Source organism: Oncorhynchus keta, chromosome 12 (genome assembly GCF_023373465.1).
Source record: "Oncorhynchus keta strain PuntledgeMale-10-30-2019 chromosome 12, Oket_V2, whole genome shotgun sequence".
NCBI classification, from domain to species: Eukaryota; Metazoa; Chordata; class Actinopteri; order Salmoniformes; family Salmonidae; genus Oncorhynchus; species Oncorhynchus keta.
The window spans coordinates 43064489-43077731 of NC_068432.1; the positions used below are offsets into that span (position 1 = coordinate 43064489).

General features: G+C 40.3%; 1 protein-coding gene across 1 annotated transcript in view; it reads left to right on the forward strand.

The window, feature by feature from the left end:
* Positions 1-13243, forward strand: part of LOC118391613 (integrin alpha-2-like) — a 54072-nt gene that overhangs the window by 25719 nt on the left and 15110 nt on the right. Inside the window, exons 14-19 of the mRNA XM_052458354.1 lie at positions 4925-5128; positions 5270-5400; positions 6140-6303; positions 6546-6694; positions 8818-8928; positions 9665-9750. Of these exons, the coding sequence (XP_052314314.1) occupies positions 4925-5128; positions 5270-5400; positions 6140-6303; positions 6546-6694; positions 8818-8928; positions 9665-9750 (845 nt within the window). The remainder of the gene's footprint in view (positions 1-4924; positions 5129-5269; positions 5401-6139; positions 6304-6545; positions 6695-8817; positions 8929-9664; positions 9751-13243) is intronic.

Sequence of the window (13243 nt, forward strand, 5' to 3'; positions counted from 1 at the left end):
CTGTAGTGTACTGTACTGTAGTCTACTGTACTGTTACCTACTGTACTGTACTGTACTCTACTGTAACCTACTGTAACCTACTGTAGTCTATTGTACTGTACTCTACTGTACTCTACTGTACTGTAACCTACTGTAGTCTACTGTACTGTACATTGAGATACTCTGATATATCTACTGCAGCCCTCATCCTCCACATACAACACCCGTTCTGCCAGTCACATTCTGTTAAAGGTCCCCAAAGCACACACATCCCTGGGTCACTTGTCTTTTCAGTTCGCTGCAGCTAGCGACTGGAACAAGCTGCAACAAACACTCAAACTGGACAGTTTTATCTCAATCTCTTCATTCAATAACTCAATCATGGACACTCTTACTGACAGTTGTGGCTGCGTTGCGTGATGTATTATTGTCTACCTTCTTGCCCTTTGTGCTGTTCTCTGTGCCCAACAATGTTTGTACCCTGTTTTGTGCTGCTACGATGTTGAGTTGCTACCATGTTGTGTTGCTAACATGTTGTTGTCATGTTGAGTTGCTACCATGTTGTGTTGCTAACATGTTGTTGTCATGTTGTGTTGCTACCATGCTGTGTTGTCATGTGTTGCTGTCATGCTATGTTGTTGTCTTAGGTCTCTCTTTATGTAGTGTTGTCTCTCTTGTCGTGATGTGTGTTTTGTCCTATATATATATATTTATAATTTTTTTATCCCAGCCCCTTTCCCGCAGGAAGCCTTTTGCCTTTTGGTAGGCCGTCATTGTAAATAAGAATTTGTTCTTAACTGACTTGCCTAGTTAAATAAAGGTTCAATCAATGTTTTTTATACTGTACTCTACTATACCGTAACCTACTACAGTCTACTATATGTACTGTACTGTACTCTACTATACTGTACTGTACTCTACTATACCGTAACCTACTACAGTCTACTATATGTACTGTACTGTACTCTACTATACCGTAACCTACTACAGTCTACTATACTACTCTACGGTACTGTACTCTACTCTACGGTACTGTACTGTACTCTACGGTACTGTAACCTACTACAGTCTACTATATGTACTGTACTGTACTCTACTATACCGTAACCTACTACAGTCTACTATATGTACTCTACTGTACTCTACTCTACGGTTCTGTAATCTACTGCAGTCTACTATATGTACTGTACTGTACTATACTGTACTCTACTATACCGTAACCTACTACAGTCTACTATATGTACTGTACTGTACTCTACTATACTGTACTCTACTCTACGGTACTATAACCTACTGCAGTCTACTATATGTACTGTACCCTACTCTACGGTACTGTACTCTACTCTACGGTACTGTAACCTACTGCCGTCTACTATATGTACTGTACTCTACTATACTGTACTCTACTCTACGGTACTGTAACCTACTGCAGTCTACTATATGTACTCTACTCTACGGTACTGTACTCTACTCTACTATATGTACTCTACTCTACGGTACTATAACCTACTGCAGTCTACTATATGTACTCTACTCTACTATATGTACTCTCGGTACTGTCTACGGTACTGTACTCTACTCTACGGTACTGTACTCTACTCTACGGTACTGTACTCTACTCTACGGTACTGTACTCTACTCTACTATATGTACTCTACTCTACGGTACTGTACTCTACTCTACGGTACTGTAACCTACTGCAGTCTACTATATGTACTCTACTCTACGGTACTGTACTCTACTCTACTATATGTACTCTACTCTACTATATGTACTCTACTCTACTATATGTACTCTACTCTACTATATGTACTCTACTCTACGGTACTGTACTCTACTCTACGGTACTGTACTCTACTATATGTACTCTACTCTACTATATGTACTCTACTCTACTATATGTACTCTACTCTACGGTACTGTACTCTACTCTACGGTACTGTACTCTACTCTACTATATGTACACTACTCTACGGTACTGTACTCTACTCTACGGTACTCTACTCTACTATATGTACTCTACTCTACGGTACTGTACTCTACTCTACGGTACTGTACTCTACTCTACGGTACTGTACTCTACTCTACGGTACTGTACTACTCAGTCTCTACTCTACTATACTGTACTGTACTCTACTATACTGTACTCTACTCTACGGTACTGTACTCTACTCTACGGTACTGTAACCTACTGCAGTCTACTATATGTACTCTACTCTACGGTACTGTACTGTACTCTACTCTACGGTACTGTACTCTACTCTACGGTACTGTACTCTACTCTACGGTACTGTACTCTACTCTACTATATGTACTGTACTCTACTGCTACTATACTGTACTCTACTCTACGGTACTGTACTCTACTCTACGGTACTGTAACCTACTGCAGTCTACTATATGTACTCTACTATACGGTACTGTACTCTACTCTACGGTACTGTACTCTACTCTACTATATGTACTCTACTCTACGGTACTGTACTCTACTCTACGGTACTGTACTCTACTCTACTATATGTACTCTACTCTACTATACTGTACTCTACTCTACGGTACTGTACTCTACTCTACGGTACTGTAACCTACTGCAGTCTACTATATGTACTCTACTCTACGGTACTGTACTCTACTCTACTATATGTACTCTACTCTACGGTACTGTACTCTACTCTACTATATGTACTCTACTCTACGGTACTGTACTCTACTCTACTATATGTACTCTACTCTACGGTACTGTACTCTACTCTACTATATGTACTCTACTCTACGGTACTGTACTCTACTCTACTATATGTACTCTACTCTACGGTACTGTACTCTACTCTACTATATGTACTCTACTCTACTATACTGTACTCTACTCTACGGTATGTACTCTACTCTACGGTACTGTACTCTACTCTACTATATGTACTCTACTCTACGGTACTGTACTCTACTCTACTATATGTACTCTACTCTACTATACTGTACTCTACTCTACGGTACTGTACTCTACTCTACGGTACTGTAACCTACTGCAGTCTACTATATGTACTCTACTCTACGGTACTGTACTCTACTCTACGGTACTGTACTCTACTCTACTATATGTACTCTACTCTACGTACTGTACTGTACTCTACTCTACGGTACTGTACTCTACTCTACGGTACTGTACTCTACTCTACTATATGTACTGTACTCTACTCTACTACTGTACTCTACTCTACGGTACTGTACTCTACTCTACGGTACTGTAACCTACTGCAGTCTACTATATGTACTCTACTCTACGGTACTGTACTCTACTCTACTATACTGTACTCTACTCTACGGTACTGTACTCTACTCTACGGTACTGTACTCTACTCTACTATATGTACTCTACTCTACGGTACTGTACTCTACTCTACGGTACTGTAACCTTCTGCAGTCTACTATATGTACTCTACTCTACGGTACTGTACTCTACTCTACTATATGTACTCTACTCTACGGTACTGTACTCTACTCTACTATATGTACTCTACTCTACGGTACTGTACTCTACTCTACTATATGTACTCTACTCTACGGTACTGTACTCTACTCTACGGTACTGTAACCTACTGCAGTCTACTATATGTACTCTACTCTACGGTACTGTACTCTACTCTACTATATGTACTCTACTCTACGGTACTGTACTCTACTCTACTATATGTACTCTACTCTACGGTACTGTACTCTACTCTACTATATGTACTCTACTCTACGGTACTGTACTCTACTCTACTATATGTACTCTACTCTACGGTACTGTACTCTACTCTACGGTACTGTACTCTACTCTACTATATGTACTCTACTCTACGGTACTGTACTCTACTCTACGGTACTGTACTCTACTCTACTATATGTACTCTACTCTACGGTACTGTACTCTACTCTACTATATGTACTCTACTCTACGGTACTGTACTCTACTCTACTATATGTACTCTACTCTACGGTACTGTACTCTACTCTACGGTACTGTAACCTACTGCAGTCTACTATATGTACTCTACTCTACGGTACTGTACTCTACTCTACTATATGTACTCTACTCTACGGTACTGTACTCTACTCTACGGTACTGTAACCTACTGCAGTCTACTATATGTACTCTACTCTACGGTACTGTACTCTACTCTACTATATGTACTCTACTCTACGGTACTGTAACCTACTGCAGTCTACTATATGTACTCTACTCTACGGTACTGTACTCTACTCTACGGTATGTACTCTACTCTACGGTACTGTACTCTACTCTACGGTACTGTAACCTACTGCAGTCTACTATATGTACTCTACTCTACTGTACTGTACTCTACTCTACGGTACTGTACTCTACTCTACGGTACTGTACTCTACTCTACGGTACTGTAACCTACTGCAGTCTACTATATGTACTGTACTCTACTCTACGGTACTGTACTCTACTCTACTATGTACTGTACTCTACTCTACAGTACTGTAACCTTCTGCAGTCTACTATATGTACTGTACTCTACTCTACAGTACTGTAACCTACTGCAGTCTACTATATGTACTGTACTCTACTCTACGGTATTGTAACCTACTGCAGTCTACTATATGTACTGTACTCTACTCTACGGTACTGTACTCTACGGTACTGTACTGTACTCTACGGTACTGTAACCTACTGCAGTCTACTATATGTACTCTACTCTACTCTACGGTACTGTAACCTACTCCCAAAGCTTTCTCATGACAATGCCCAGCACATCTTCCTAAAGCCTTTCATCTCTTTTCTGAGGGCAGACCCAATGCTGTATATTTCATCTAATGCTTTCAGTTTGGTCTCCACACCACAACCTCTGAGCACAGTGGTTCAGGACATTCTGAAAGAGATCATCCTAAGCACACTTACAATATATTCAATATGAATTATTTTGCATTTATGTTTCTAGGGCATCCTAAGTGACCAGGGGATCCTGAGGGGTCCGTCCCCGGCGGACAACGCTCGTTTTGGGATGTCCATCTCAGCGGTGCCTGACCTCAACATGGATGGTTACAGTGATGTAGTGGTGGGAGCCCCGCTGGAAGACAACAACAGGGGGGTCATTTATGTCTTCAACGGGGACAAGAAGAAACTGAGGACACAGTGTTCTCAGGTAGCGACAGGACTCAACACTGTCCTCTGAATACAGACCTGCTGATGATGCAGATGGTGCTCAGGCTGTTAGAAATCAGTCAACGTGAGCATTGGATGTGAGATCCAGTTGTGAGATCATCTTTTATCCTGTTCATTTCAGAGAATCCTGGGCTCCAAGCTGGACCCTGCATTGAAGTATTTTGGGCGGTCCCTAGACGCCAACTCTGACCTGAACGATGACACCATCCCAGATGTATCAGTGGGGGCTTATGGGAAGGTGGTCCAGCTCTGGTGAGATTTGCTAGTTTCTTCTCTTTTCTTTGTATTAACCCTGTTCCACCCCCCCAACTATATAATTTTGTTTCCCACAATTCCAACACGCCCCACTCAAGTTGCCAGCTGTTCTTAGCAGCTGGCCAACTTATTTTGGGTGAAAGTAAACCAATCCAATGGAATTACAGTAGGTTGTGAGAAAAACATCCAATACTTGTCTCCTCATGTTTTAGTTGACTGAGGGAGATGTGCTGTCTCATGGACAGCTTGCTATTAACTGTGTAAACTAATTGAGTGTTGTTATCTCGTCCCACTCATTTACATTTACATTTAAGTCATTTAGCAGACGCTCTTATCCAGAGCGACTTACAAATTGGTGCATTCACCTTATGACATCCAGTAGAACAGTCACTTTACAATAGTGCATCTAAATCTTAAAGGGGGGTGAGAAGGATAACTTATCCTATCCTAGGTATTCCTCTCGATTCCACTCGATATGAAGAGCAGAACAGCTAGCTGAAATACAATAATGTCCATTCCCCACTGGGTCTGACACTGCTGCTAACCACTTATACATGGCTGCTGATGTCCATTATATCATTATTTAAAGAATGAATCAACCAGTCAGTCAACCAATTAACCAATCAATTAACCAATAAAGGAATGAATCAATCAACCAATCTAAAGTTGACTCCTACAGTGTGACTTAATGATTAGGATTATGACAAGAAATCTCAGTATACTGTTCCTCTCCCAGGTCTCGAGGTCTGGCCGTGGTGACAGCGAGGGCGACCTTTAACCCTGACAAGGTCAACATCCTGAGTAAGACGTGCAGGGTCAGTGGGAGGCTGGTGTCCTGCTTCAATACCACTGTCTGTTTCAGTGCAACCTTCAGGCCCAAGATACCTGTAGGACCTGTGGGTAAGCCCTGCTTTCCTGTGTCAATCTATCTCTCTCTCATTCTCCTTCTCTTCTACTTCCTCTCTCTCCCCCTCTCTCTCTCTCTCTCTTGCTCTCTCCTTCTCTTGCCCTCTCCCTTCCCCTCTCCACAGTCACTGTCATATCAGTGGCCACGTTCAGTATTACAGGGGCTTCTCACATCATAGCAATGGTCTTAGCGCCCTCTAATTGTGTCTTGTTGCCTCTGTTACGTCTCACCTCAGCTCTCAGGTACAACCTGACCCTGGATGCTGATCTCCAGTCGTCTCGTGTCACCTCCAGAGGTCAGTTCAGTAACTCGGAGAGAGTCCTGCAGAAAGATATCCGGGTTTCCACCAGGGAGCTCTGTGACACCTATGAGGTTTTTGTTCAGGTAAAGAGAGATAATATGAAATGATGGTTTGCTGAATGAAGTGTGTCTGGTTTTCCTCCTTCATCAGGTCTTATTGAATGACTGTGTTCATTTTGAATGGAGGAAGCATCCTTTCAACACTTAAAGGGGCAATCTGCAGTTGAAACAATAACAAAGCATAACCACTCTCAAATTCATAGACAGAGCTATGGATGCAAGGACTGACCAATCCATGATATAAAAATTATAGTTTGAACCATGTTTTGAGGCTATACAGTTGTTGTTCACATTCACATTTACATTGTTTACAAACATTGGAGTAAAACAAGCTTATGTCTAACCTCTCTGGGATATTTGGGACGGTAGCGTCCCACCCCGCCTAGTGAAAGTGCAGGGCGCCAAATTCAAAACAACAAAAATCTCATAATTAAAATTCCTCAAGCATACAAGTATTTCATACAATTTTAAAGATAACATTCTCGTTAATCCAGCCACAGTGTCTGATTTCAAAAAGGCTTTACAGCGAAAGCACCACAAACGATTATGTTAGGTCACCACCAAGTCACAGAAAAACACAGCCATTTTTCCAGCCAAAGAGAGGAGTCACAAAAAGCAGAAATATAGATAAAATGAATCACTAACCTTTGATGATCTTCATCAGATGACTTGTTACACAATACATGTATGTTTTGTTCGATAAAGTACATATTTATATCCAAAAATCTAATTTTACATTGACGTGTTATGTTCAGTAGTTCCAAAACATGCAATGGTTTTGCAGAGAGCCACATCAATTCACAGAAATACTCATAATAAACATTGATAAAAGATACAACTATTATATATGGAACTTTTGATAAACTTCTCCTTAATGCAACCGCTGTGTCAGATTTCAAATTATTTTTACGGAAAAAGCACACCATGCAATAATCTGAGTACGGCGCTCAGAGACCAAAACAGCCAAAGAGATATCCGTTATGTTGTGTAGTGAACATTAGTCTGAAATAGCATTAAAAATATTCACTTACCTTTGATGATCTTCATCAGAATGCACTCCCAGGAATCCCAATTCCACAATAAATGTTTGATTTGTTCGATAAAGTTCATCATTTATGTCCAAATACCTTCATTTTGTTAGGGTGTTTGGTAAACAAATCCAAACGCGCGTGCATGTCCAGCCGAAAGGTCGAACGAAAAGTCCAAAAAGTTATATTACAGGTCGTAGAAACATGTCAAACTAAGTATAGTATCAATCTTTAGGATGTTTTTAACATAAATCTTCAATAATGTTCCAATAATGTTCCAACCGGAGAATTCCTTTGTCTATAGAAAAGCAATGGAACGTGAGGTAACTCTCACATGACCGCGCGTCACGAGCTCGTGGCTCTCTGCCAGACCTCTGACTCATTCCCCTCTCATTTGGCCCCACTTAACAGTAGAAGCATCAAACAAGGTTCTAAAGACTGTTGACATCTAGTGGAAGCCTTAGGAAGTGCAACATGACCAATATCCCACTGTATCTTCAATAGGGAATTAGTTGAAAAACGACGATATTAACGACGATATTTTTCACAGGTTTTCGCCTGACTAGTTCTATTATACTCATTATACTCACAGACATCATTCAAACAGTTTTAGAAACTTCAGAGTGTTTTCTATCCAAATATACTAATTATATGCATATTCTAGCTTTTATGGCTGAGTTGCAGACAGTTTACTCTGGGCACCTTATTCATCCAAGCAACTCAATACTGCCCCCCAGTCACCAAGAAGTTAAGGTACTGATGGGGTACGACAGTTGAACTAAAGCTCATGAGGAATTTACAAGTTATATTCTTCAAGAATCAATTGGTACATGTCATTAATATATCAATCTCTTTAAAAATAAATATATTATTATTTGAGGAAAATTGCCAAGACTAATATTTACATGTATGTATAAACATTAAAAAGGATATAAAGTACACTACATTGCTGTATTCTCATGTGGTTTTCCTTATACAATTCCACTAAGTTCTGATCCTGTAGAGAATTAGCTATGTACAGCATGTAGCTAAAATGTTGTACAATGTTTGTTGCGTTGCACATGTTCCCAGTCAAATGAATGAAACAAATCAAATCAATCCTGTCTTATTGTCTGCCAGGAGGCCCCTGACTTTGTGAGCTCCATCGGTCTGCGTGTGGACATCGCTCTGCATGACCCAGACTCCAGTCCTGTTCTAGATGTCCTCCGTCCTACTTCATGGGAGTTCTTTGTGAGTTTCAATAATATGTTTCAATAATATGTTGTAGAATAATAGTGAAGAAATAACACTTATGGAATAATGTAGTAAACAAAAAAGTGTTAAACAAATCAAGACATTTTACATTTGAGTTGTGATTGTGGTTGAGGCTAGGTTTAGGGCTAGGGTCGTGGTTGAGTCTAGGGTTAGGGCTAAGGTTGTGGTTGAGGCTAGGGTTGTGGTTGGGCTAGGGTTAGGGCTAGGGTTGTGGTTGAGGCTAGGGTTGTGGTTGTGGTTGAGACTAGGTTTAGGGCTAGGGTTGTAGTTGAGGATAGGGTTAGGGTTGTGGTTGAGGATAGGGTTAGGGTTAGGGCTAGGGTTGTGGTTGAGGCTGGGGTTAGGGTTGGGGTTGAGGCTAGGGCTAGGGTTAGGGCTAGGGTAATGGTTGAGGCTAGGTTTATGGGCTAGGGTTGTGGTTGTGGTTGAGGCTAGGGCTAGGGTTGTGGTTGAGGCTATGGTTAGGGCTAGGGTTGTGGTTGAGGCTAGGGTTAGGGTTGTAGTTGTGGTTGAGGCTAGGTTTAGGGCTAGGTTTGTGGTTGAGGCTAGGGTTATGGTTGTGGTTGAGGATAGGGTTAGGGCTAGGGTTGTGGTTGAGGCTGGGGTTATAGTTGAACTGGGATGTAGAACTGGGATAGGGCACCTCCACATCCGAATTCCCAATTCAACCCTTAAACAGAGTGTCATGTCTCTCTTAACACTCTTAACACAGATCCCATTCTCCAAAGACTGTGGCTCTGATGAGCTGTGTGAGAGTGACCTGCTCTTGAACGTCAAGAAAGGAGAGATGATTCCCAGGTGAGATCTGACACTCAATCCAGCATAGTAAATCCATACTGAACACGGCGCTCAGTGGTGCAGGCTACCTTAAACCTAAATCAATTCAATTCAAATGGCCTTTATTGGCGGAAACATATGTTTACATTGCCAAACAAACAAAAGTGAAATAAACAATCAGAAATGAACACTCCCTATAAGATCTCATGAATAGCAAACACAGTATTCCAAAATGTTTTTCTGTGGGACCGGACAAATAAGCCATTTTCTGTTCTGCTGTTCTGCTTTAGTGAGAATAAACTTCCTCTATCAAGCCTTGCTGGTTAAAGAAAATGAATTCAGATAGTTTCATAAGTTGAAAGACAGAGGCCATGATTCAAACACACCAAAATGTAGCGACATTGCACTGAACTTGACTTTTAAAATCAATTTCCCTGACATGATAGCATTGACAGTAAACACTATGGATGTCGGCTCTAACATAATTACCTTTAACAGTTAAGTGCAGTGCGATTTGTTTGAATCCCAGCGAATCATTAACAGACACACAGTACAGACAAACAGTACAGACACACAGTACAGACAAACAGTACAGACACACAGTACAGACAGACAGACAGACAATACAGACAGACAGACATTACAGACCAGAGAGACAGACATTACAGACCAGACAGACAGATATTACAGACCAGACCAGACAGACATTACAGACCAGACATACAGACAGACATTACAGACCAGACAGATATACATTACAGACCAGACAGACATTACAGACCAGACAGACATTACAGACAGACATTACAGACAGACAGACATTACAGACAGACAGACATTACAGACCAGACGGACATTACAGACCAGACATACAGACAGCACAGACATTAGACATACATTACAGACCAGACAGACATTACAGACTGACAGGCATTACAGACCAGACAGACAGACAAACATTACAGACCAGACAGACATTACAGACAGACAGACATTACAGACCAGACAGACAGACAGACAGACAGACAGACAGACAGACAGACAGACCAGACCAGACCAGACCAGACCAGACCAGACCAGACCAGACCAGACCAGACCAGACATTACAGACAGACAGCACCTCGGCCAGTCAGAGGGGTAGCATGATATAATAATAATAATAATAATAATAATAATATATGCCATTTAGCTGACGCTTTTATCCAAAGCGACTTACAGTCATGTGTGCATATTTTATTTTCACTGCTCTAGTTAATGGTGACACTGTTAAAAGATTCCCCATCTTAATATAGTGTCTTCATTACAAAACACTGAAACAGTCCCACTCCATCATAATATAGTGTCTTCATTACAAAACACTGAAACAATCCCACCCCATCATAATATAGTGTCTTCATTACAAAACACTGAAACAGTCCCACTCCATCATAATATAGTGTCTTCATTACAAAACACTGAAACAGTCCCACCCCATCATAATATAGTGTCTTCATTACAAAGCACTGAAACAATCCCAACCCATCATAATATGGTGTCTTCATTACAAAACACTGAAACAGTCCCACTCCATCATAATATAGTGTCTTCATTACAAAGCACTGAAACAGTCCCACCCCATCATAATATAGTGTCTTCATTACAAAACACTGAAACAGTCCCACCCCATCATAATATAGTGTCTTCATTACAAAACACTGAAACAATCCCACCCCATCATAATATAGTGTCTTCATTACAAAGCACTGAAACAGTCCCACCCCATCATAATATAGTGTCTTCATTACAAAACACTGAAACAATCCCACCCCATCATAATATAGTGTCTTCATTACAAAACACTGAAACAATCCCACCCCATCATAATATAGTGTCTTCATTACAAAGCACTGAAACAATCCCAACCCATCATAATATGGTGTCTTCATTACAAAACACTGAAACAGTCCCACCCCATCATAATATAGTGTCTTCATTACAAAACACTGAAACAATCCCACCCCATCATAATATAGTGTCTTCATTACAAAACACTGAAACAATCCCAACCCATCATAATATAGTGTCTTCATTACAAAACACTGAAACAGTCCCACCCCATCATAATATGGTGTCTTCATTACAAAACACTGAAACAATCCCACCCCATCATAATATAGTGTCTTCATTACAAAGCACTGAAACAGTCCCACCCCATCATAATATAGTGTCTTCATTACAAAACACTGAAACAGTCCCACCCCATCATAATATAGTGTCTTCATTACAAAGCACTGAAACAATCCCACCCAATCATAATATAGTGTCTTCATTACAAAACACTGAAACAGTCCCACCCCATCATAATATAGTGTCTTCATTACAAAACACTGAAACAGTCTCACCCCATCATAATATATAGTGTCTTCATTACAAAGCACTGAAACAGTCTCACCCCATCATAATATAGTGTCTTCATTACAAAACACTGAAACAGTCTCACCCCATCATAATATAGTGTCTTCATTACAAAACACTGAAACAGTCCCAACCCATCATAATATAGTGTCTTCATTACAAAACACTGAAACAATCCCAACCCATCATAATATAGTGTCTTCATTACAAAACACTGAAACAATCCCAACCCATCATAATATGGTGTCTTCATTACAAAACACTGAAACAATCCCAACCCATCATAATATAGTGTCTTCATTACAAAACACTGAAACAGTCCCACCCCATCATAATATGGTGTCTTCATTACAAAACACTGAAACAATCCCACCCCATCATAATATAGTGTCTTCATTACAAAGCACTGAAACAGTCCCACCCCATCATAATATAGTGTCTTCATTACAAAGCACTGAAACAGTCCCACCCCATCATAATATAGTGTCTTCATTACAAAACACTGAAACAGTCCCACCCCATCATAATATAGTCTCTTCATTACAAAACACTGAAACAGTCCCACCCCATCATAATATAGTGTCTTCATTACAAAACACTGAAACAGTCCCACCCCATCATAATATAGTGTCTTCATTACAAAACACTGAAACAGTCCCACCCCATCATAATATAGTGTCTTCATTACAAAACACTGAAACAGTCCCACCCAATCATAATATAGTGTCTTCATTACAAAACACTGAAACAGTCCCACCCCATCATAATATAGTGTCTTCATTACAAAACACTGAAACAGTCTCACCCCATCATAATATATAGTGTCTTCATTACAAACACTGAAACAGTCTCACCCCATCATAATATATAGTGTCTTCATTACAAAGCACTGAAACAGTCTCACCCCATCATAATATAGTGTCTTCATTACAAAACACTGAAACAGTCTCACCCCATCATAATATAGTGTCTTCATTACAAAACACTGAAACAGTCTCACCCCATCATAATATAGTGTCTTCATTACAAAACACTGAAACAGTCCCACCCCATCATAATATAGTGTCTTCATTACAAAACACTGAAACAGTCCCACCCCATCATAATATATAGTGTCTTC